Source organism: Dipodomys ordii, unplaced genomic scaffold (assembly GCF_000151885.1).
Source record: "Dipodomys ordii isolate 6190 unplaced genomic scaffold, Dord_2.0 Scaffold71, whole genome shotgun sequence".
NCBI lineage: Eukaryota > Metazoa > Chordata > Mammalia > Rodentia > Heteromyidae > Dipodomys > Dipodomys ordii.
Window position 1 is genome coordinate 3,762,112 of NW_012267287.1, and position 20,775 is coordinate 3,782,886.

Consider the following 20,775-nt stretch of genomic DNA (forward strand, 5'->3'; position numbering starts at 1 on the left):
ATACACACTGCACCCAGGAATATGTAGTTTGCCCCAATACACACAGCACCCCAGGACTGTGTGGTGTGCACCCCGATGCACACATTGTCCCAGGATTGTGTAGTATACACCCCGATACACACATTGTCCCAGGACTGTGTAGTGTGCACCCCGATACACACATTGCCCCAGGATTGTGTAGTGTGCACCCCGATGCACACATCGCCCCAGGATTGTGTAGTGTGCATCCCAATACACACAGCACCCCAGGACTGTGTGGTGTGCACCCCGATGCACACATCGCCCCAGGATTCTGTAGTGTGCACCCCGATGCACACATTGTCCCAGGACTGTGTGGTGTGCACCCCGATACACACATTGCCCAGGATTGTGTAGTGTGCACCCCGATGCACACATTGTCCCAGGATTGTGTAGTATGCACCCCGATACACACAGCACCCCAGGATTGTGTAGTGTGCACACTACCACGTGGAACAGTGTCCCACCCCAGTCCTGCCACCACTCCTTTCCCAGCAGCCCTAGTGGCCGTGAGTCAGGGGTGTGGAAGGTTCAGGAAGCTCACATCAAGGAAGGCCTGTGCACACTAGTGTCCAAGCCAGGCAAGCCTTGGCACCGAGGAGTCTGGGCATGGGCGATGGGAGAGAGCCCCGCCCCTCCCGGGGCCCACCAGCCCTGCCGCTGTGCTTACAGATTCAACATGGATGGCAGCCCTGGAGCGTCTGTGTGTGTTTTGGGGGGAGGGTATTGGGCAGAGGAAGGAAGGAAGGCTGGCTGGACGTAGAACAGGATGAACGCCATAGCCACTGTCCCTCCAGTTGACGACTGTCTTTCCTTCCCAACAAGTCATTGAGCCTCATGGACCCGTGGCCTGGGCTGGTGCCCGGCTGTCACTGGACCCCAGATAGGGGTGCTGTGCCATGTGGGGAGTCAGTCTGTCAGCTGGGAGCATGCTGTGTGACCCAGGACGCGGGCCCTGTCACCTGGTGTCAGACTCAGGCAGTAGGACCACTCCAGAATGTCTGCTCAACAAAATCCCCTGTCCTCAGGGGTCCTGGCTGGTGGAGGGCGGAGGGGAGGCAGCAGGCTGCTCAGGTGGTGAGTGCGGCTCGCCAGGCTGTGTGTGTGTGGCAGGTGTTTGTACATCTGGACCACCTGTCCTACAAGCCTTCCACCTGTATTCTGCCTAGTCTGTCCACGGGGGCCAGTGGAATGTTCTAGCAGAATATTTCTGTCTCCTAGCCCTTTAATCAGATTCATTTACTTTTTCTTTTTGTGTGGTCCTAGGGCTTGAACTCAGGGCCTGAGCCCTTAGCTTTTTTGCTCAAGGTGCTCTACAAAAACACAGCTCCACTTCTGGCTTTTTGGTGGCTAACTGCAGATAGTAAGAGTCTCATGGACTTCCATCCTGGGCTGGCTTTGAACCTCGATCCTCAGATCTCAGCTTCCTGAGTAGCTAGGGTGGCAGGTGTAACCACTGGTGCCTGGCTTATCTTTTAAAGTGTAGATTTACAGTACTTCCCTTCTTTATGGTAGATTTCCCTTTGGAGCACATTTAGTTAAGGGAAGTTTGCGGTTCAGGGGAGCCTCAGAGTGTGGGGCTTCCCTCCCTGTGTGTGCCCTGTGACCTGGCGTCTCCTGTGTCCCCAGCTGGAGGCTGAGGCCGTGTTCCGGGCGATCACCATCGCAGGCCGCATCAACTGCCCTGTGTACATCACCAAGGTCATGAGCAAGAGTGCGGCGGACATCATTGCCCTGGCCAGGAAGAAGGGTATGCGTGCCCTGGGCTCCAGCCTCTAACCGCTCGGGTTAAAGGCTAGGGTCATGGGTGTCCACTCAGTGCGGAGGCGTGGGAGGGGCTAGGGCCGGTGCCTGGCAGGCTGGAGAGCAGGTGGCGTGGGTCAGAGTGCCACGCAGGGTCAGTTCTGGGTTGGAGGCCAGGGAGGCACTGTCGTGCAGCCCCCAGCCTCGGCTTTCTGGAGGCCTTGGCAGAGGCTGTGTGGTCTGAGGAGCTCTGTGGGCTTGGGAGCCTCTCTCAGGTTTCAACCCAGGCTGATGGCCTATGAGCAGCGCCAGCCCCAGTGCTGTCACATGGGGGTGGAGTCAGGACAGGGTCAGTGCTGTCACGGGGGGGTGGAGTCAGGACAGGTCAGTGCTGTCACATGGGGGTGGAGTCAGGACAAGTCAGTGCTGTCATGGGGTGGAGTCAGGACAGGTCAGTGCTGTCACATGGGGGTGGAGTCAGGACAGGTCAGTGCTGTCATGGGGTGGAGTCAGGACAGGATCAATGCTGTCATGGGGGTGGAGTCAGGACAGGGTCAGTGCTGTCATGGGGTGGAGTCAGGACAGGTCAATGCTGTCATGGGGGTGGAGTCAGGACAGGGTCAGTGCTGTCATGGGGTGGAGTCAGGACAGATCAGTGCTGTCATGGGGGTGGAGTCAGGACAGGGTCAGTGCTGTCATGGGGTGGAGTCAGGACAGGTCAATGCTGTCATGGGGGTGGAGTCAGGACAGGTCAGGGCTGTCACATGGGGGTGGAGTCAGGACAGGGTCAGTGCTGTCATGGGGGTGGAGTCAGGACAGGGTCAGTGCTGTCACATGGGGGTGGAGTCAGGACAGGGTCAGTGCTGTCATGGGGGTGGAGTCAGGACAGGGTCAGTGCTGTCATGGGGGTGGAGTCAGGACAGGGTCAGTGCTGTCATGGGGGTGGAGTCAGGACAGGTCAGTGCTGTCATGGGGTGGGGTCAGGACAGGGTCAGTGCTGTCACGTGGGGGTGGAGTCAGGACAGGTCAGTGCTGTCATGGGGTGGAGTCAGGACAGGTCAGTGCTGTCATGGGGTGGAGTCAGGACAGATCAGTGCTGTCATGGGGGTGGAGTCAGGACAGGGTCAGTGCTGTCACATGGGGGTGGAGTCAGGACAGGGTCAGTGCTGTCACATGGGGGTGGAGTCAGGACAGGGTCAGTGCTGTCACATGGGGGTGGAGTCAGGACAGGGTCAGTGCTGTCACATGGGGGTGGAGTCTGGACAGGTCAGTGCTGTCATGGGGTGGAGTCAGGACAGGGTCAGTGCTGTCATGGGGTAGAGTCAGGACAGGATCAGTGCTGTCATGGGGTGGAGTCAGGACAGGGTCAGTGCTGTTAAGGGAGGTGCAGTCAGGACAGGTCCGTGCTGTCATGTGGCTACTCCAGCCACATGTGGTGGGCACACCACAGTGAAGCAGTAGCCACCAGAGCAAAGTCCTGCCTGCAGCTGGCTAAGCATGCTGGCCCTTTGTCTCCCCAGGGCCCCTCGTTTTGGGGGAGCCCATCGCGGCCAGCCTGGGGACGGACGGCACCCACTACTGGAGCAAGAACTGGGCCAAGGCTGCGGCGTTCATCACCTCCCCTCCTCTGAGCCCAGACCCCACCACACCGGATCACCTGACCTCCCTGCTGGCCTGGTGAGCGCCATAGGACGGGGAGTGGGGGGGGGGACGATGAGGCTGGAGGTGGGCTGGCACACGCAGGATTGGGGGTGAAAAGCTGGGACCCAATCCTGGCTGCACACCCCGGCCTGTCCCCTTCAGCTTCTCATGGCTCCTTCTCAGCGCCCCTAGTGGTCTGCAGAGGGCAGAAGGTGTCCGGTGTGAGCTGGGCATGGGAAACCATCCCAGGAGCAGGCGCTGGCCGCTTCAGTCCCTTGCTCCCAGTGGCCAGGCGGAGGGACGAAGGCTTTCCCCGAGAGGGGGTTCTGGGAAGCCAGTGCCCGGCTGGACCCTGCGGTCAAGAGCAGGTTCCTGAGCCAGGGGAGTCCAGCTTCCAAGCCGCCCCATGCTGGGCACACAGCCCCGCCCGGGCTGCTGGCTGAAGTCCCGGTGTGCATTCTCTGTCCTCAGCACTGAGCCCGCCTTGTCTTTGCCCCTTTCAGTGGAGACCTGCAGGTCACAGGCAGCGGCCACTGTCCCTACAGCACTGCCCAGAAGGCCGTGGGCAAGGACAACTTCACCCTGATCCCCGAGGGCGTCAACGGCGTGGAGGAGCGGATGACTGTCGTCTGGGACAAGGCCGTGGTGAGTTGGTCCTGCCTCTTTTCTAGAATATTCTAGAAACATCCCGCCTGGCCCATCATGGCCAGTGGATTTTGCACTCGGGACTCTTCAGTCTTCGTCAGTGGCGGCGGAGGTGGATTCTCAGGCGCACAGCGTGCGCCACGGGCCTCGGTGTGCTGGGCTCTTCATTCTCTGGGAACCGTGTTTTACTTCCTGTGGAGATGGCTGTGTGTGCACGCATGTGTGTGTACACGTGTGTGTGAGCGTGTCGCAGCTGAGGTGTGAGGTAGATGGAGAACTCGACATTATTATGACGGCTGACCTCAAGCTGGAGGGATTTTTGTGGGGAGGGGCTTGGACTTAGGGCCTGAGCGCTGTCCCTGGGCTTCTTTTGCTCAAGGCTAATACCCTACCACTTGAGCCACAGCGCCTCTTCGAGGTTTGTTGTTGGTGGTGGTGTTTTGGGTTTTTTTTGGTGGTTTATTGGAGTTTCACAGACTTTCCTGTCCACGTTGGCTTTGAACCATGATCCTCAGATCTCAGCTTCCTGAGTAGCTGGGATTACAGGCATGAGCCACCAGCACCTGGCTTAAGCTGGAGGTTTTCCTTCCTGTGAAGCTTGGGCCCGTGAACCTTGGTGGCCTGGCTTGTGCCAACATCACCAGCCTGCGGTTCCTTTACCCTGTGCAGCCAGGAGAGGGGAGGATGCACAGAACCCTCCCGCCCCTCCGCCACCACTGCCTCTCCCCAGCCCGCTCTGGCCCTGGTGCCCTCTCAAACTCCGGCTTTGTCCTCAGGCCACAGGCAAAATGGATGAGAACCAGTTTGTAGCCGTCACCAGCACCAACGCAGCCAAGATCTTTAACCTGTACCCAAGGAAAGGCCGGATTGCGGTAGGCTCCGACGCCGACGTGGTCATCTGGGACCCTGACAGGGTGAAGACCATAACGGCCAAGAGTCACAAGTCGGTGAGTCCGGAGTTGCACGCGCAGCTTTCTTCCCGGTTGCTTCGTGGTGTCTTTCTGTCTCTCCTGCTGTTAGCCTCTGTAGTTACCTGGGGCAGGCAGGGGTCATGGCACACCTCCACGGTGTGTGCATACGGACGTGCGTACGTACGACGTGTCCTGGGCACGCTCGCCCCTCCGTGCTCTCCCTCACGCCTCTCCTCCTGAAGCAGTCTCAGCAGCCTTCGTGGTTCTGGTCTCGGCATCTTCGCCAGCATTTTAGAGGCTTGTGGTTAAAAATGGCTGGTGGGTTTCTGCCGCTGCAGTCTGGCCTGAGGCAGGCGTCTGTGACACAGAGATGTGAAGGGCTCTGGGCAGCTCACCAGCCACTCCCGTGCCGCACGCCTTCCTTCCTAGCCACCTGACGCTCCCCGGAGAGCCTGCTGTAACTGCCACACTGGATGGGGTTCACCGGGAGTTTGGTGTGTGTGTCTGTGTCTCTGTGTCTGTGTGTGTCCACGGTCCATACTGGGGTTTGAAATCAGGGCTTGAGTGCTGACCCTTAGCTTTTTTGCTCAAGGCCGGTGCTTGGCCAGTTGAGCCACAGCTCCACTTCGGGCTCTTTGGTGGTTCATTGGAGATGCGTCTGCCTGGGTTGGATTTGAATCGTGGTCCTCAGACGCCAGCTTCCTGAGTGGCTGGGGTGGCAGGCGCTGTGGGCACTGCAGGGGGCTGGGGAGCATCTTTGTATGAGACTGGCAGCCATGACTGTGCCTTTGTGCCCTGTTGTTCCTCATGTTGGCATCAGCAGTAACCCAGGACACTGCCCCCTGCTGGAGAGCATAGGGACGGCATAGCTCTCCTCCCTTCTGCCCGGGAGGCAACTGGTCTGAACGTCTGGGAAAATAGTTCTTTGGTGTCCTGCAGTGCTTTGAGGAAGGCCATGACCTCTGACCCGGCCTTTGACCTTAGAAAGCTGTTCCCCCAAAAAGAGGAGAGAAGACACAGAAATGTCCCAGCTGACACACTGTTCTTGTGGCTGATGCCCAGAGCAGTACAGCCAGTCTCGACTCACTTGTGGATTTACCACACTGAGTTTTGCCCATGTATAGTGTAGATAAGTACATACCAAAGGAAATCCAAACACAGAAAATTTTAATTCCCAGCAGGACACTAGTGGCTCACATCTGTAACCCTAGCTACTCAGGAGGCTGAGATCTGAGGATCAATATTTGAAGTTGTCCAAATGTAGGAGACTCTTAACTCCAATTAACCAGCAAAAAGCCAGAAGTGGAGGTGTGATTCCAGTGGTGGAGCACCAGCCATGAGCACAAAAGCCAAGTGAGAGCCCAGGACCCTGAGCACAAGCCCCAGTGCCGGCACAAAAGTAAAAACCAATCCCTGTATGTTAGGGGCTTGACCAAATGATGTTATGTGATCTGATTACTACGTGAAGCGTGCACGCAATTGCGTATTGCGTATCACTATCATCTGTAATCGCCTGTGCACTAGGCACTTCAGTACCAATGAGCTCTCAGCTCCGCATTCCTGTAAGTCAATTGTTAAGTCCTCGTGCCATCTGACTCTCATTTTGGGTCACTGTCCCCCAGAAAAGCAAATGGTGCCTAGCCACAGCCAGGTCAGAGCGAGTGTGGCCGGCTGGGGTGGTAAGGTGACCGCTGTAGACTTGCGAAGGCAGCCTGTCTTCGGCAGAAGTTGGGCAGTGTGGTGGGACTCGTAAATCAAGCACCCGCAGCGTTGGGTGGTGGTACTGGGGGACAGCAGTAGCATGTGTAGCGTGGAGATGGCCCGCAGGGAGACAGGCGCTCCTTACAACACTCAGTGGAATACTACCCAGTCCTTAAAAGGAAGCTTTCAGAGGAGAAAACCCAGCACCTACTCGGGCCAAGCACAGGCACGTGCCTGCTGCGCGCAGCGTGGCGGGTGCCGGGGAGAGCGAGGGTTGAGTGGAGTAAAGCCGGGTTCGTGGCCCGCAGGCCGTGGAGTACAACATCTTCGAGGGCATGGAGTGCCACGGCTCGCCGCTGGCCGTCATCAGCCAGGGCAAGGTCGTCTTCGAGGACGGGAACGTGAGCGTCAGCAAGGGCGCCGGCCGCTTCATCCCGCGCAAGCCTTTCCCCGAGTTCCTTTACCAGCGCGTCAAGATCAGGAACAAGGTGAGTGGGGCCGCGGGATCCCGCGCCCTTTCTTGGACACTCGGGGTCTGCCCAGCTGCCTGCCCCCCCCCCGTTCTTCATTGGCCAAGAGGTCAGATGTGTCAGGACAGGCCTGCGGGCTGCTGGCTGCGGGACCTGGATGGCAGTGGGCACGGGAGGGCTGTGAGGGTGGTCAGCGAGCCACCCTGGGCTGGCTGGAGCCCCTCTGCCCCACGCCAGGGCACGGGGTCTCCTCCCGCTCAGAGCCGGGGTGGACTTGGCCACACCTGCTCGGGGCCCCTCAGGCCCAGCCGGCGGGCTAGACGGTGCCCTGGCCCCGGTCCTCTGGTAGACGGGCGCCTGCCCAGCTCCTGGCCCCGCTCCGCCCTGTCTTCTGCTCTGAGATGGCCGTCCTGGCTCAGAAGGTCCTGGCAGAGGCGGGCACAGGCCTGGCTGCGTGTGTCCATTGTGTGTGTTCACGCTGTTCACACCACCGATGCAGATGCATCCAGACCCCTGCCTGGCCAGCAGCTCCAGGTCAGACACCGAGTGGGGCACAAAGCCTCCCATCTCGGGTGGGAACGGGGCACAGGCCTGGGCTGAGGTGCGGTAGGGGTGGGGTGGGACTTGAGGGGGCCCTGCCCACCAAGAGGCACCGGCCCCCCTGGGCAGGCTTCATTGGGTCAGCTGGCCCAGGCCTGACGCTGGCTCGTGTGGGGCTCAGGCTGTGAGGAGCAGAGCCGACCCCCCCCTCCCCCAGCGAGCAGGCCCGGCAGGGAGAGGCTGGCCAGATCTACCTTGGGCCAGCTTGAGCTTGGGGGCAAGGGAAGGGGTTTGGCCGAAAGCCGGAAGCAGGGTGGTGGGTGGTGAGGACACGGGGGGGGGGGGGGAAGCAGGCTGTGCACAGGAAGAAGGGGAACGCTGGGCAGAGGTGCTGGGTTCTGGAGCCTGGCGCTGAGGAGAGCGCAGATGACAGACACCGCACCGGCCTGACCCCCTCGGCCTGGCGGAGCCTGCGCTCCAGCCCGGGCGGCGTCCTGAGGTCTCCGCTTCTCTGCCCCTTTTGCTGGGGGAGCCCCTGCCTGGTGAGAGGAGAGGCCCAGGCCCTGCTCCACCCCCAGGTCGGCCCCGGGACGCCCTGCTATGTCCTGAGGCCTCTGCCTGCAGGCCCAGGCAGCGTTCCTCCCCCGCACCTCCACGACCCCAAAGTCTGTGTCCTCTGCGAGAATGTGGAGAAGAGGACAGTGCTCCTGTGCAGCCGCTGAACTAGGGACTGGATTTGGGTCCTTCAAGAAGCTGTGTGTGTGCACATGCACGCGTGCATGTATCAGTGCATATATTATGAGTGTGTGCAGGAGTGGTTTGTGTGTTTGATAGGTCTTGTGTGTGGATTGCATGCTCCCATGTGTGCAGGAGACCTCCACACCCCCTTATCTGTAGCTTTGCTGGGAAGCACACCCATGCACACGCGTGTGCACACACACACACACAGCATGGATCATCCCCTTCCTCCCTCTGTCTAGGTTTCTGGATTGCACGGGGTTTCCAGGGGCATGTATGACGGTCCTGTGTACGAGGTGCCAGCTACACCCAAATACGCAACGCCCGCCCCTTCTGCCAAATCCTCGCCTTCCAAACACCAGCCCCCGCCCATCAGGAACCTCCACCAGTCCAACTTCAGCTTATCAGGTAGGCGGGAGGCGCCCCAGGCCCCGCTCAGGCCGGAGGAAGGCGGGGTGAGGGGCCCCAGGGAGCCTGTTCCAGCTACGTGTCGGGGGTCACAGTACAGAGTCCTGCGTGTTGATTCCTAACGGCGGCTTGCAGGTCTGCGCCCCAGCTTGCATGCGTAGGGACACGTTTGCCCCTGTGTCCCTGAAGCTGAGCTGGACCTGAGCACCAGGCAGGGACCACTGCCATTTGCTGGCAAACATGCTTCCGGGTCATCTGCGGAGGCCCTGGTGGCCGAAGCACTTCTGTCATATGGATTTTGATTTAGCCTCCCCCACCTGTGTACTGTGGGGTTATTGCCCTAGACTGGAAGCCAAGGAAGGACCCATGAAATTTGGTGTCAGCCAAAACCCCGTAAGGCTCGAGTCTCATGCCTGCAATGCCTCAGATGGCCACCTGAGGGCAGGCATGCACCCTTAGAGCAGGACAGATGTTCTTGAGGGACAGATAGATGGTGAATAGTTGGGCTTTGTGAGCCACAGGGCAGAGTCTAGGCTGTCACAGCCTCAAAATGCCATGATTTTAAATAAGGTGAAACTTGTCCTGAGCCCATACACGGTAAGGCACTGGGCCAGTGGTGGCCAGCAGGTCACACCGCTCCCAGTTGCCGTTGGGAAAGGTGACGTCCTGGGTGGTGTGGGGAAAGGCACAGAGAGCCAGGATGTGTTCATTGGTTTGAACTGTGGGTTCTCTGCCAATGGAGCAGTCGGGGTTCTGTGCTGAGAAGAGCTACCAGAGGTGGGGTGGGGAGTGGGGAGCAGTCTGGCCACTCAGGAGTTTGCAGATGGGACTCGGGTTAGGGTACTTACCACCGAAGAGCGGGCTGGGCACTGGTGGCTCATGGCTGTAATCCTACTTAGTCAAGAGTCTGGGATCTGAGGATCACAGTTCAAAGCCATCATGAGCAGGAAAAGTCTGTGAGACCTTTTCTTATCTCCGATTAGCCTGCAAAAAGTCAGAAGTGGCTCTGTGTGTGGCCCAACTGGTTGAGCACTAGCTTTGAGCAAAAGAAGCTCAGAGACAGCACTCAGGCCCCCAGTTCAAGCAGGACTGGTGTGCAGGTGCGTGCACACACACACACACAGAGAACGTCAAGTTATGCACAAAGCTGCAGGAAGCGGACCCCGTGGGCTGAGGGACACTGGAAAGTGGGGGTCCTGGGGGGCAGGCAGGCTTCCTGGGTGAACCCAGGAACCATGGTGAGGAAGATGCGTTGAGGGCGTTGGAGGATGGTGCCGGCACCACATCCTCAAATGAGCAGCAGCATCTTCTCCTCCAGGTGCCCAGATAGATGACAACAACCCTAGGCGTACCGGCCATCGCATCGTGGCGCCCCCTGGTGGCCGCTCCAACATCACCAGCCTCGGTTGACCACGGGTTGAACGGATGCACTAAGAGTGAAGGATTCTGGGAATAATGTCCATTCCTTTTTCCTGTGTTTTTGAAAGCCACGGTTTTAGTTGGTCCTGATGGGGGAGGGGGGTTGAATGATGCCTCCTCCTTTTCTGCTTAGGAAGAAGTGGTACTAGTGTGGTGTGTTTGCTTGGAAGTCCTTTGCCCGTTGTGTGTGCTCACGCCAACTCCACCTCAGAGCATGGTGTCTCCATTCCCCTGTGAACCACGGGTTTCACACCGTCCTTCCTGTCCCCTCACCTCTGCCTCCAGTGGCTCCATGATCCTCTGAGCGGTGGTTCCTTGGCACCGTAGGTGTTATAGAGTACGAGATGCATGCCCCTAAGTTATGTGTGTGAGTCCGCGCGCGTCCGAGGACACTGCCCACGGCCGAGACACGATGCCAAGACCTCCAGCCCCTGGGGACCGTTTCCACACTAGCAGTCCCATGTTACCCCGCCCGCCCCACCCCATCTTCACTAGAAAGAGGCCCCCTCCACCGCACCCCTCCCCACCGCCAGCTGGGAGTACTCAGGAGGGCAGGGAGGCCCTGGACGGGGCCGCAGACGGCCGCCATCTGCGTCCTGGGTCAGACACCTGGGCTCTGTGGCACTAGAAACTTGGCCATGATGTCTTTCCCGTGTTGTGTGTGTGTGTGTCCTAGACCCACACAGAAAGGGGGTCTCCTTCCATCCCCACTTAGGGCTGTGGACGGTGGGGTGACGGCTGCTGCAGGCCACTGGAGCCCTGGCCCTTCCCAGGAGGACAGCCAGGTTTTTAACGTTTTGTACAGTTCGCCTTTGTAATCACCCCATTTTTACTTAATGACTGATTTGTTTGTGGCTCTTATTTCTGAACTCAAAAGCTTGTGAAAAAATAAAAGAAAGAAACTGCCCGCTCACCTGACTGTGCTTTCATCGGGAGGGCCAAACGCTTCCCCAGCCTGCGACAACCCGGCCAGAAGACCAGAGGCAGGCTCCTGAGCCCAGGAAGGTCAAGGCCAGACTCAGAGACCCACAGGGGGCAAGATGAAGGGGGGTGCCAGTGGGTTTTGGGGAGAGAGGCTAGTATTGGGTGACCTGGCCAATCCTGGTGGCTGGGGGGAGGGGGAGAGGACACGCTGTACATTTATACCACACCTGCCACCCACAGAGGGCTCAGGCCACCATGCAGGGACCTCCGCACAGGCCACCACGCAGGGACCTCTGCACAGGCCACGTTCCCAGAGTTCTGTATAAAGCCGGACTTCCATGGGAGGCCACAGACATGTGAAATGCTCCAAGTGGCCCACAGAGGGCGCTGAGGGCCAGCCCTGGGACACAGCCCTGGAACACAGCCCTGCAGGCCCACAAGGAGGTTTTGTGAGAATGCTGGCAGCGTCCACTTGACGTTGCATTGGGCTTCTGGCTTTGCCTGGGAAGGGCACAGGTTCACTGCGGTCTGTGGAAGATGCCCGTGGAAGATGCCCCTGATGGGCACTGGGTAACGGCAGAGACATGGCCTTGGGCACGATGGAGCAACAGTGCTGAGCAAAGCAGAGTGCCTTGTGATGCACAGAGTAGCCTAGGACCACACGAGGTGACTCCAAAGTAATGGGTTTATTCAGGAGTGTGTGGTGATCTGTCATCCCAGATCACGGGTGGGTTCCAGGGGCCTTCAGGGGTCACGGAACCATGTGCCCTTTGAACCTAGTCCCTGAGCCACAGGGAGCGCACGGTGTAGCTGGTGAGGTGTCCACACCGCCACACACCCTGAGCTCCGAGGTGCCAGTCTACCACGCACGGCTCTCACGCGGTCTCCCCGTCCCTGTCCCCTGGCTCTATTGGGTCTGATGCAAAAGATACTCCCATCTCGTTGTGGGCGGTTTTACATCCCACACCAGCCACGCATCTCCCTCGTGACAGTGCTGGGGCCGAGGGCCCTGGTGTGGGCCCCTGCAGGGAAAGCCTGCCTTGGCTGGGCCGCATGGGGCTGCTGTGGAAGCTTCTAGATGTTTGCATCCTCCATCAGGAAAGGCTCCGGTCCCCAGGGACACTCAAAGGCTGGGTGTTGTGTCCCCAAGTCCCCTGGGGAGAGGACTGAGGTCACCCAATGGGGTCTGGCAGGCCGGCCGTGCTGGGAGCACTGTGACATGGGTGCCAGGGCATGGGAGGTGGGGGAGGACCTGCGAGGGGAGACCCCACGTCCCCGCTGGGAGCGAGGAGCAGAGGGCTCAGGGCTGTTCCCAGAGACCTCCAGCTTGGGACAGCGAGGTCTGGCAGCAGGGGCACGGGTGGGCCAGGGAAGGGACACTCAGGAGGAGGGACGAGACCTGGGGAAACAGCACTGGTCCCTAGCAGCTGGCTGTTCCCAGTCCCGGGCACCACCTGCTGCCTCCAGGAGCAGCTTCGCAGGCCGCCACAAGGGGCGCTGTGCACCGCAGATAGGCGCAGCCCGGGCCTTGAGCTACAGGTTGCTTCTCTTCTTCAGCAACTTCCCTGCGTCCTCCCTGGCCCCTACTTCGCCTTCTTGTGGACCCGGCCTTGTGCTGCATAAGACAGAAGAAAGAAAGGCAGGGGTTAGAGCTGGGCCGTGGAGGCCGTGGGGTGACCCGGCAGCCACAGGACACCAGAACAAGGTCATGAAGCCAACGCGCATGTCCCTCTGCTGGGAGGGGGCGGGGGGCACCGAGGACCCGCCGGCCCCCAGCGAGGAGGCCACAGCCAATAACCCTCGGGTTACTGATGACTCAGACCGGGACAGCCACGCGGCCCCTCCGGAGACCGCGCGGTGCACCGCCCATCCAGCCTGCAAGTTGCTGGTGGTGCGGGAGTCCATCTCCTGCCCAGGCGGGCACGGTGCGGGGCAGGAGTTGGGGGGTGTCCGAGTACCTGAGTGAAGCTGAGGCGCGGTCCCCCAAGGCGGGGCCTCCATCGCTGGGCGGCCCCGGGTCCCCTCTCTCCTGGGGCGGGGTCTTCCTCCTTTTGGTCCTCACCGGCTTCTCTGGGGAAGACAGGCAGGTGCAGGTATGGCTGAGTTGAGGCCCCTGTCCCCCATCATTCCCTTCTGCCAGTGGGGGCCCCTGTGCATGACAGGGCCACTGGCAGAGGAGGAGGACACACTGCCCGTCTCACTGGGGTGAGAGCTGCGGAGCCGGGGCCAGGGCGTCCTGCCTGAGCCTGCCCACCTCCCCAAAGGGCAGAGCAGGGCAGCCCAGAGAGGCTCAGGACAACCCCTAAGGCCACACAGCTCATTAGAAGTGGGCCTGGGGTTCGAACCTGTGGCGCTCCGTGCAGAGCGCCTCCCGCTGCGGCCCCCGGGCCGAGACTCACCTGGCGCCCCGCGCTTACTGTTGAGCGGCCTGTGCTCAGCCAGGGGCACGCGGGCCAAGGCCGCCAGCTCGGAGGTGAAGATCTGCTCTGCTTCCTGGTGAGTGAACGACAGGATCGGCTGCGGGTTCGCATCCCGTGAGCCCCTCCAGGGCTCCATGGACGCTGTCAGGAGGCACAGGGGAAAGCAGCTGCTGGGGAACCGGGGTCCCCTCACTGGCCAACAGCCCTGTCTACACATGAGAAACAGGCAGGAGACTTGCCACCCGGCTCAGACCAGGGCCCTCCCGCTTCCACAGGGCTGAACACATGGCTGCCGTTTATTAGTCTATCCAGACAGGCCTGGAGTCCCACACTTCCTTCTGTGGGATGGGGGGAGGGCAGAATGTCAGCTCTACAAGCCTCAGTTTCCCCACCTGTAACTTCCCATTGGTTGCTGGTCAGTTCAGCAACTTGTCTGCAATCAACCTGCAGACAGGGAGTGCCAAAGGCCACCAGTGTGGTGTCACCCCCACAGGGTCAAAGGTGAAAGATAACACCCTGCTCTCTCACAACTCCATTCTGGAGTCATCTTTTGTTCTGGGGAAGCCACTCTGTATTAGAGCCATAGTTCGGCTTTCTCAGGGCCAGGGGTTGAGCTCAGGGCTTTGGGAGCCTGCTAGGCAAGCGCTCTGTGAACCGACCCACACCCCAGCCCTTTTGCTCCATGGCTTGTTTTTCAGACCCAGTCTCACCCTGACTTCGCCCAGGCTAGTCTTGAACAGGGATCCTCTACCTTCTGAATGGCTGGGATTACACACCTGCGCTACCGTCCCTGGCCACATCGTCCGCTCTCACACAGAGGAGATCCGAGTCTCCTGTGTGCTGCGGGTGAGGTGCCAGGCTCGATCCCACCAGTGAGGGGGGGGGGAGCGGCGCCAGCCTGACACCCCAGGCCTCTGGGAAGGGCGCAGCTGCTACGGCATCAACGGACACGCAGCCCGAGGAGCTGGGGACAGGGGAGCGCAGGGACAGGAGTGCAGGGCTGGGGGTCGGGGAGGCACACAGGGCCCCTCCAGGGGGCCGTGAACATGAGTACGCCCTGTTTCCACCCGGCTAGGCTACGGCGGCACCTGCAGCTGGGTCTCCAGCTGGGCTTCCAGAAGGTCCAGGGCGCTGGCCTTGCGCCTCTGCGCGTCCAGGCGGCTGTGCGGGGACACTGTGAACTGGGCCAGGAACGCCTTCTGCCGCCTCAGCATCCTGGAGGGAGGGGAGGGGACGGCTGGGGCCCAGGGCCTGGGCTTGCCGGGTGGAGGGGGGTGGTGGTGGGACACGCTGGACGCTGGGAGGGCTGTGGCCACACCGGCCGGGTACCGCAGCCGCGCGTGCACAGGGCACAGCCGAGCCCCGGCCGGAGGCTGCCCCACCCTGAAACATGGCGGGCGGGGGAGCTCAGCGAACCGTCCATGGGGCAGGGAAGTGGGGGAGGGGGAGGCTGAGAAGTGGGGCTATGTGGAGACTCAGCAGCAAAGTGTTTGCGCACACAGTGGTATCGTATGGTGTGTGTGTGTATGTGTGTGCACGCACTGGGCTTGAACTCAAGCCCTGGGTGCTGTCCCTGGGCTCTGTCCTCTCCCTCTCTTACTCGCTTTCCCTTCCCTAGCCACTGTAGTGCTCAGCAGATAGACCATCCAAACCCATCCACCCCGTCTCCACCTCTGCCCCTGCCCACCTCCCGCCCAGCGTTCAGGATCGGCTCCCGGAAGGTCCCCGGCGGGCAGGCTCACCTCTGCTGCACAGTCTGGGAGACCTCAGGGGCATCGCCTGCCCCACAGTGCCCCGCCTGGGGCGAGCCCGCATCCTGCTTCTTCCGCAGCTCGTAACCGTCCAGCCGCGCACCTGCGTGGACCCGAGACGCAGGTCAGCCCGGGGCGGGGCGGGGACACCGTGCAGGCGGCAGGGGGACCCGGGCCTCCCCAAGACACATGGCCTGGGAGGAAGGGGGCCCACACAGAGATGCAGGGCACGGAGAGCTGCAAGCGCTGGCATGGCCATGGGCATGGGTGCGGCCAGTGCATGGGTGTGGATGTGGGCATGGGTGTGGATAGGGCACCGGTGTGGACATGGACATGGCTGTGAACGTGGATGTGGGTGTACATGGGCGTGGAGGTGGATGTGGGCATGGGTGTGAGTGTGGTCATGGGTGTGAGTAGACAAGGCTGTGTTCATGGGTGTGTGTAGCCGTGGCTGTGTTTGGTCGTGGGTGTGTGTAGCCGTGGCTGTGGTCATGGGTGTGTGTAGCCGTGGCTGTGTTTGGTCATGGATGTGTGTAGCCGTGGCTGTGTTTGGTCGTGGGTGTGTGTAGCTGTGGCTGTGGTCGTGGGTGTGTGTAGCCGTGGCTGTGTTTGGTTGTGGGTGTGTGTAGATGTGGCTGTGGTCATGGGTGTGCGTAGCCGTGGCTGTGTTCGTTGGGTATGTGTAGCCGTGGCTGTGTTCGTGGGTGTGTGTAGCCGTGGCTGTGGTCGTGGGTGTGTGTAGCCATGTCTGTGTTTGGTCGTGGGTGTGTGTAGCCGTGGCTGTGTTTGGTTGTGGGTGTGTGTAGACGTGGCTGTGGTCATGGGTGTGTGTAGCCGTGGCTGTGTTCGTGGGTGTGTGGACGTGGCTGTGTTCGTGGGTGTGTGTAGACAAGGCTGTGTTTGGTCATGGGTGTGTGTAGCCGTGGCTGTGTTCGTGGGTGTGTGGTGTCGTGGCTGTGTGTAGACAAGGCTGTGTTTGGTCATGGGTGTGTGTAGCCGTGGCTGTGTTCGTGGGTGTGTGTAGCCGTGGCTGTGTTTGGTCGTGGGTGTGTGTAGACGTGGCTGTGGTCATGGGTGTGTGTAGCCGTGGCTGTGTTCGTGGGTGTGTGTAGTCATGGCTGTGTTCGTGGGTGTGTGTAGACAAGGCTGTGTTTGGTCATGGGTGTGTGTAGCCGTGGCTGTGTTAGTGGGTGTGTGTAGCCGTGGCTGTGGTCATGGGTGTGTGTAGCCGTGGCTGTGTTCGTGGGTGTGTGTAGTCATGGCTGTGTTCGTGGGTGTGTGTAGACAAGGCTGTGTTTGGTCATGGGTGTGTGTAGCCGTGGCTGTGTTAGTGGGTGTGTGTAGCCGTGGCTGTGAACATAGGTGTGAACGTGCACAAGAACGAGGACACGGGCATGCGTGCTCCCCTCCCCAGGGCACTGGCTGCCTGTCCTGGGGTCAGGCGGTCGCCTGCTGGCCCTGGTCTCAGATGATGACCTTTCCTGACCCTCCCCCGTCTGCCTGCTGCTGGTCTCCCCTGAGTCCCGTCGTGCTGTGTGCGTGTGGTCTGGTACGTGCCTTGGAGAAAACGCTTCTGGCCTGGAGGGGCGGGTGAATAAACACGCAAACTAGGTTCTCCAAGGTGAGCCCACCTGCACATGCGCATTGATGCCTGCGGCTGGAACTTGGCTCTGCGCAGGCACACCGAACCCCCACAGCAGGACCCCGGCTCTGCGCAGGCGCATGGCTCTGCGCAGGCGCACCCCCCCCCCCCCGCTCTGCGCAGGCGCAGTACCTTGCAGGGTCTTGAGGCGCTGCAGCACGCCCTCCTCGTGGTCCCGCACGACCCTCCGGATCCGCTGCTCGTGCGCCTGCACCAGGCGGCCGATGCCGGCGCCGGTCACGTAGACGCTCTCCGCCACCGCCTCGGCCAGCGCGCTCTGCGGAGGGCGACCGGAGTCCAGTGAGTCACCCGCCAGGTGAGGCGCCGCCGCGCCCCGCCCACGTGACGCGGGGTCGGGGTCGGGGCGAGGGCGGCTGCCCCCTGCCCACGTGACGCGGGGTCAGGAGGAGGGCGGCTGCGCCCCCGCCCACGTGACACGATCAGGACGAGGGCTGCTGTGCCCCCGCCCACGTGACACGGGGTCAGGACGAGGGCCGCCGCGCCCCCGCCCACGTGACGCGGGGTCAGGGCGAGGGTGGCTGTGCCCCCTGCCCACGTGACACGGGGTCAAGACGAGGCCGGCTGCGCCCCCGCCCACGTGACACGGGGTCAAGACGAGGCCGGCTGCCCCCTGCCCACGTGACGCAGGGTCAGGGCGAGGGTGGCTGTGCCCCCTGCCCACGTGACACGGGGTCAGGACGAGGGCGGCCGCGCCCCCGCCCACGTGACACGGGGTCAAGACGAGGCCGGCTGCCCCCTGCCCACGTGACGCAGGGTCAGGGAGAGGGCGGCTGCGCCCCTGCCCACGTGACACGGGGTCAGGACGTGGGCGGCTGTGCCCCCGCCCACGTGGTCAGGACGAGGGCGGCCGCGCCCCTGCCCACGTGACACGGGGTCAAGACGAGGCCGGCTGCGCCCCCGCCCACGTGACACGGGGTCAAGACGAGGCCGGCTGCCCCCTGCCCACGTGACGCAGGGTCAGGGCGAGGGCGGCTGCGCCCCTGCACAGGTGACGCGGGGTCAGGACGAGGGCGGCCGCGCCCCTGCACAGGTGACGGGCCAGCGGAGGCCTCGGTCTGGGCCTCTCCGTATCCCACGCTGGGAGCTGAAGAACCGGCCGAGCTGCAGGACCGCTGCTGTGCGTCCTCAGGCCCGCAGCGCCGCTCCCGGCCTGCGGGTCTCGGCCAGCTCAGCAGATCCTCTCTCCCTGGCCTCAGGGAGGGGTCCAGATTCCACCCACACTCCCGCCAGCAGCTCCCCTTTGCCCTGCCAGGGACAGGAAGTCCTTCCTCAGAGCAGTCCGTGGCCGAAGTGGGTGTGTCCACGGCACGGCCCTCTTCCTTGACCACAGCCTTGGCGGCACCCTGTTTCTGATTGGCTGGTGTGGTGTCTCATCAATTAATACATTTGTGCTGGGCAACTGGTACCTGCCTGTAATCCTAGCTACTTGGGGCTAAACTCTGAGGATCACAGATCAAAGCCAGTCCAGGCAGAAAACTCTGAGAGACTCTTACCTCTAGCTAACCTGCAAAAATTCAGAGGTGGAGCTGTGGCTCATGTGGTAGAGCACCAGCCTTGGGCAAAAAAGCTAAGTAGGAGTGCAAGCCTCTTGAGTTCTATCTCCAGTACTGGGAGACACCCCCCCAAAACATTGCTATGGGGCTCCCATCTTTCCTACAGCCCATCTTGTATCTCAGCAAATGTCCGGTGTTAGGCCTTCTTCCTCCTGCTCTTCCCTCCCTCTGGACTCCTGGCTGGCTGCATGCGGGCACCACGCTGCCCACCTGTCCACACTCACATGTGGTGTCCAGGCCACATGATAAGAGGCCACAATATGGTGGCTGGAGAACATTCATGTCCAACCCCTGCTCAAAGCGTCAGAGGTGTACTACATCATCCTTCATGCAATGAGCATCATTTTGCACTTTGATTCAGTTATTGAGCTATTGCTTGAAACAGACTCTTGCTGATTGTCAAGTTATGGGCAGTAACCATCTGCCTCAGCTTCCCACAAAGGCTGACTCTCAGCACGGTCCACCAAGCTTTAAGATTTCTTTCATGGAGTCAGGTGCTGGTGGCTCATACCTGTCATCCTAGCTACTCAGGAGGCTGAGATCTGAGGATTGTGGTTCAAAGCCAGCCAGGGCAGGAACATCCATGAGACTTATCTCTAGTGAACCACCAGAAAACTGGAAGTGAATCCACAAAAAAAAAAAAAATCAGGGTAAAAATTAGAAATATATAGTCCATAGGTTTTACCCTTTTGAATAGTAATGGAGCTGGAGTTCAGGGTCTCTGATTGCTAGACAGATGGCCTACCCCCTGGTCACATTGCTTGCATCCGTAGCTGTTCAGTCCAGCGTGAGTTCTTTCATGATGCAAGGTGGTCTGGCTGAGCAAAGGCTTTCCCACACACACCTGTCCCTTCTAGGTGTCTCTATGTGTGCGTTTGTCCTGCCTTTGAAGGTCACCAGAGGTCAGTGGAGGCCACGGAGGCCTTCCTACACTGCCTACACCCATGGGGCTTCTCTCTGGTATGACTTCTATCTGTGAGCATTTACATCGGGGGATTTCTAGAACAGAGGAGACCTTCCCAAGTCACCAGCCAGGCTCGGCCCTGGGACTGCGTGGCCCGAGATACATGTCAGACATTTAGGAGGAGGCTTGTGCCCTGCCTCAGCTGTGCAGATGAGCAAGGTGACTCAGTTTACTTAAAGGCAAAGATGCACTGAAAGGCCCCGAGCGCCAGGCTGCCTGCTGGCCACAGGACTGTAAGGCAGCCGTGTGTGCCAGCCTCGTGGGCTGCTCCTCCAGTTGTGTCATGGGTGGGGTGGGCCTCACCGCCCTAGGGCTGGGCACTGCCCCAGTGGGTGCTGCACAGAAGACCTGGCTCCAGGCATCAGAAGGCTCGGTTTACCCATCTGTGCAGTGGGTGGAGGGAGGCGCTCCCACAGGGGCTGTGAGGGGGCAGGTGACCCCGGACACAACGCCCTGCCACATCACCACAGTGATGAATCACCAGCCGACAGGAGGTGTGCACGTGTGCTGAGGGCTGACCCACGGAGGCTGGCGGCCGGCTGGGACACCCACGGCGAGTCCGTCTCACGGGCCCTGAAGGGCCCCACCGGCTCTGGGGACCAGGTGATCCGTCCCTGCCTCCCTCCGCCCTCCCACCCCGGAGGACACGTCCGTGCACATACCTTGCAGTCGGCCCTGGCCCTGGCCCGACTCCTGCTGGCCACGTTCCGCGCATGCGTCAGCAGTGCCTGCCCAATGGCCCGCTGCATGTGCTGCTGCAGGAGCTGCCCGGCCTCCTGCGCCTCGGTCAGCAGCTGCTGCTGGAGCCGCAGCCGGGTCTGCTGGGCCTCGTCCTCCAGTCTGGTGGCCTCCTCCAGCACACGGGCCTCCTGCAGGGGAAGGCCACGCTGCCCAGTGAGGGCGGCTCTGGCCAGCCCAGGCTGGGGGGGGGAGGGCAAAGGGGGGGAGCACGGGGCCTCTGGGCATGTCTGGCAACAGAAGCACTGCTGCAGGGGAGGAGCTGAGGTGTCTGTTGTTCGCCCCCCTCCCGAGTACATGTCTTAAGCACCTACTGTGTGCTTAGTGCCACCTGTGCTCACAAAGTGGGGCCTACGAGGCTTGAAGCCCAGCATCAATGAGGTCATGAAGGCTCAGAGCATTTGAGTAACTTTCTGAAGGTCTCACAGCGGAGCCAGATGTCAAGGTCAGCTCTGTACCTGGGAGCCGTCCGGGGACACGGCAGAAGCTGTGGCAGCGACACAGGCCCCAGGGTAGAAGGCGAGGGGA

The 20,775-nt window shown here is 60.9% G+C and overlaps 2 protein-coding genes across 2 annotated transcripts in view; one reads left to right on the forward strand and one right to left on the reverse strand.

Annotated features, from left to right (window-relative positions):
- Window positions 1-10,256, forward strand: part of Crmp1 (collapsin response mediator protein 1) — a 20,809-nt gene extending 10,553 nt beyond the window's left edge. Inside the window, exons 5-11 of the mRNA XM_013023898.1 lie at window positions 1,648-1,768; window positions 3,282-3,438; window positions 3,906-4,047; window positions 4,824-4,994; window positions 6,968-7,147; window positions 8,650-8,815; window positions 10,134-10,256. Coding sequence (XP_012879352.1) covers window positions 1,648-1,768; window positions 3,282-3,438; window positions 3,906-4,047; window positions 4,824-4,994; window positions 6,968-7,147; window positions 8,650-8,815; window positions 10,134-10,225 — 1,029 coding nt within the window. The 3' untranslated portion in view covers window positions 10,226-10,256. The remainder of the gene's footprint in view (window positions 1-1,647; window positions 1,769-3,281; window positions 3,439-3,905; window positions 4,048-4,823; window positions 4,995-6,967; window positions 7,148-8,649; window positions 8,816-10,133) is intronic.
- A 2,188-nt stretch (window positions 10,257-12,444) lies between these two features.
- The window catches only part of Evc (Ellis van Creveld protein), a 30,578-nt gene continuing 22,247 nt past the window's right edge, over window positions 12,445-20,775 (reverse strand). The window contains exons 15-21 of the mRNA XM_013023899.1: window positions 20,172-20,378; window positions 17,104-17,248; window positions 15,321-15,432; window positions 14,667-14,793; window positions 13,558-13,651; window positions 13,117-13,228; window positions 12,445-12,773 (exon numbers count right to left, since the gene is read on the reverse strand). Coding sequence (XP_012879353.1) covers window positions 12,692-12,773; window positions 13,117-13,228; window positions 13,558-13,651; window positions 14,667-14,793; window positions 15,321-15,432; window positions 17,104-17,248; window positions 20,172-20,378 — 879 coding nt within the window. The 3' untranslated portion in view covers window positions 12,445-12,691. The remainder of the gene's footprint in view (window positions 12,774-13,116; window positions 13,229-13,557; window positions 13,652-14,666; window positions 14,794-15,320; window positions 15,433-17,103; window positions 17,249-20,171; window positions 20,379-20,775) is intronic.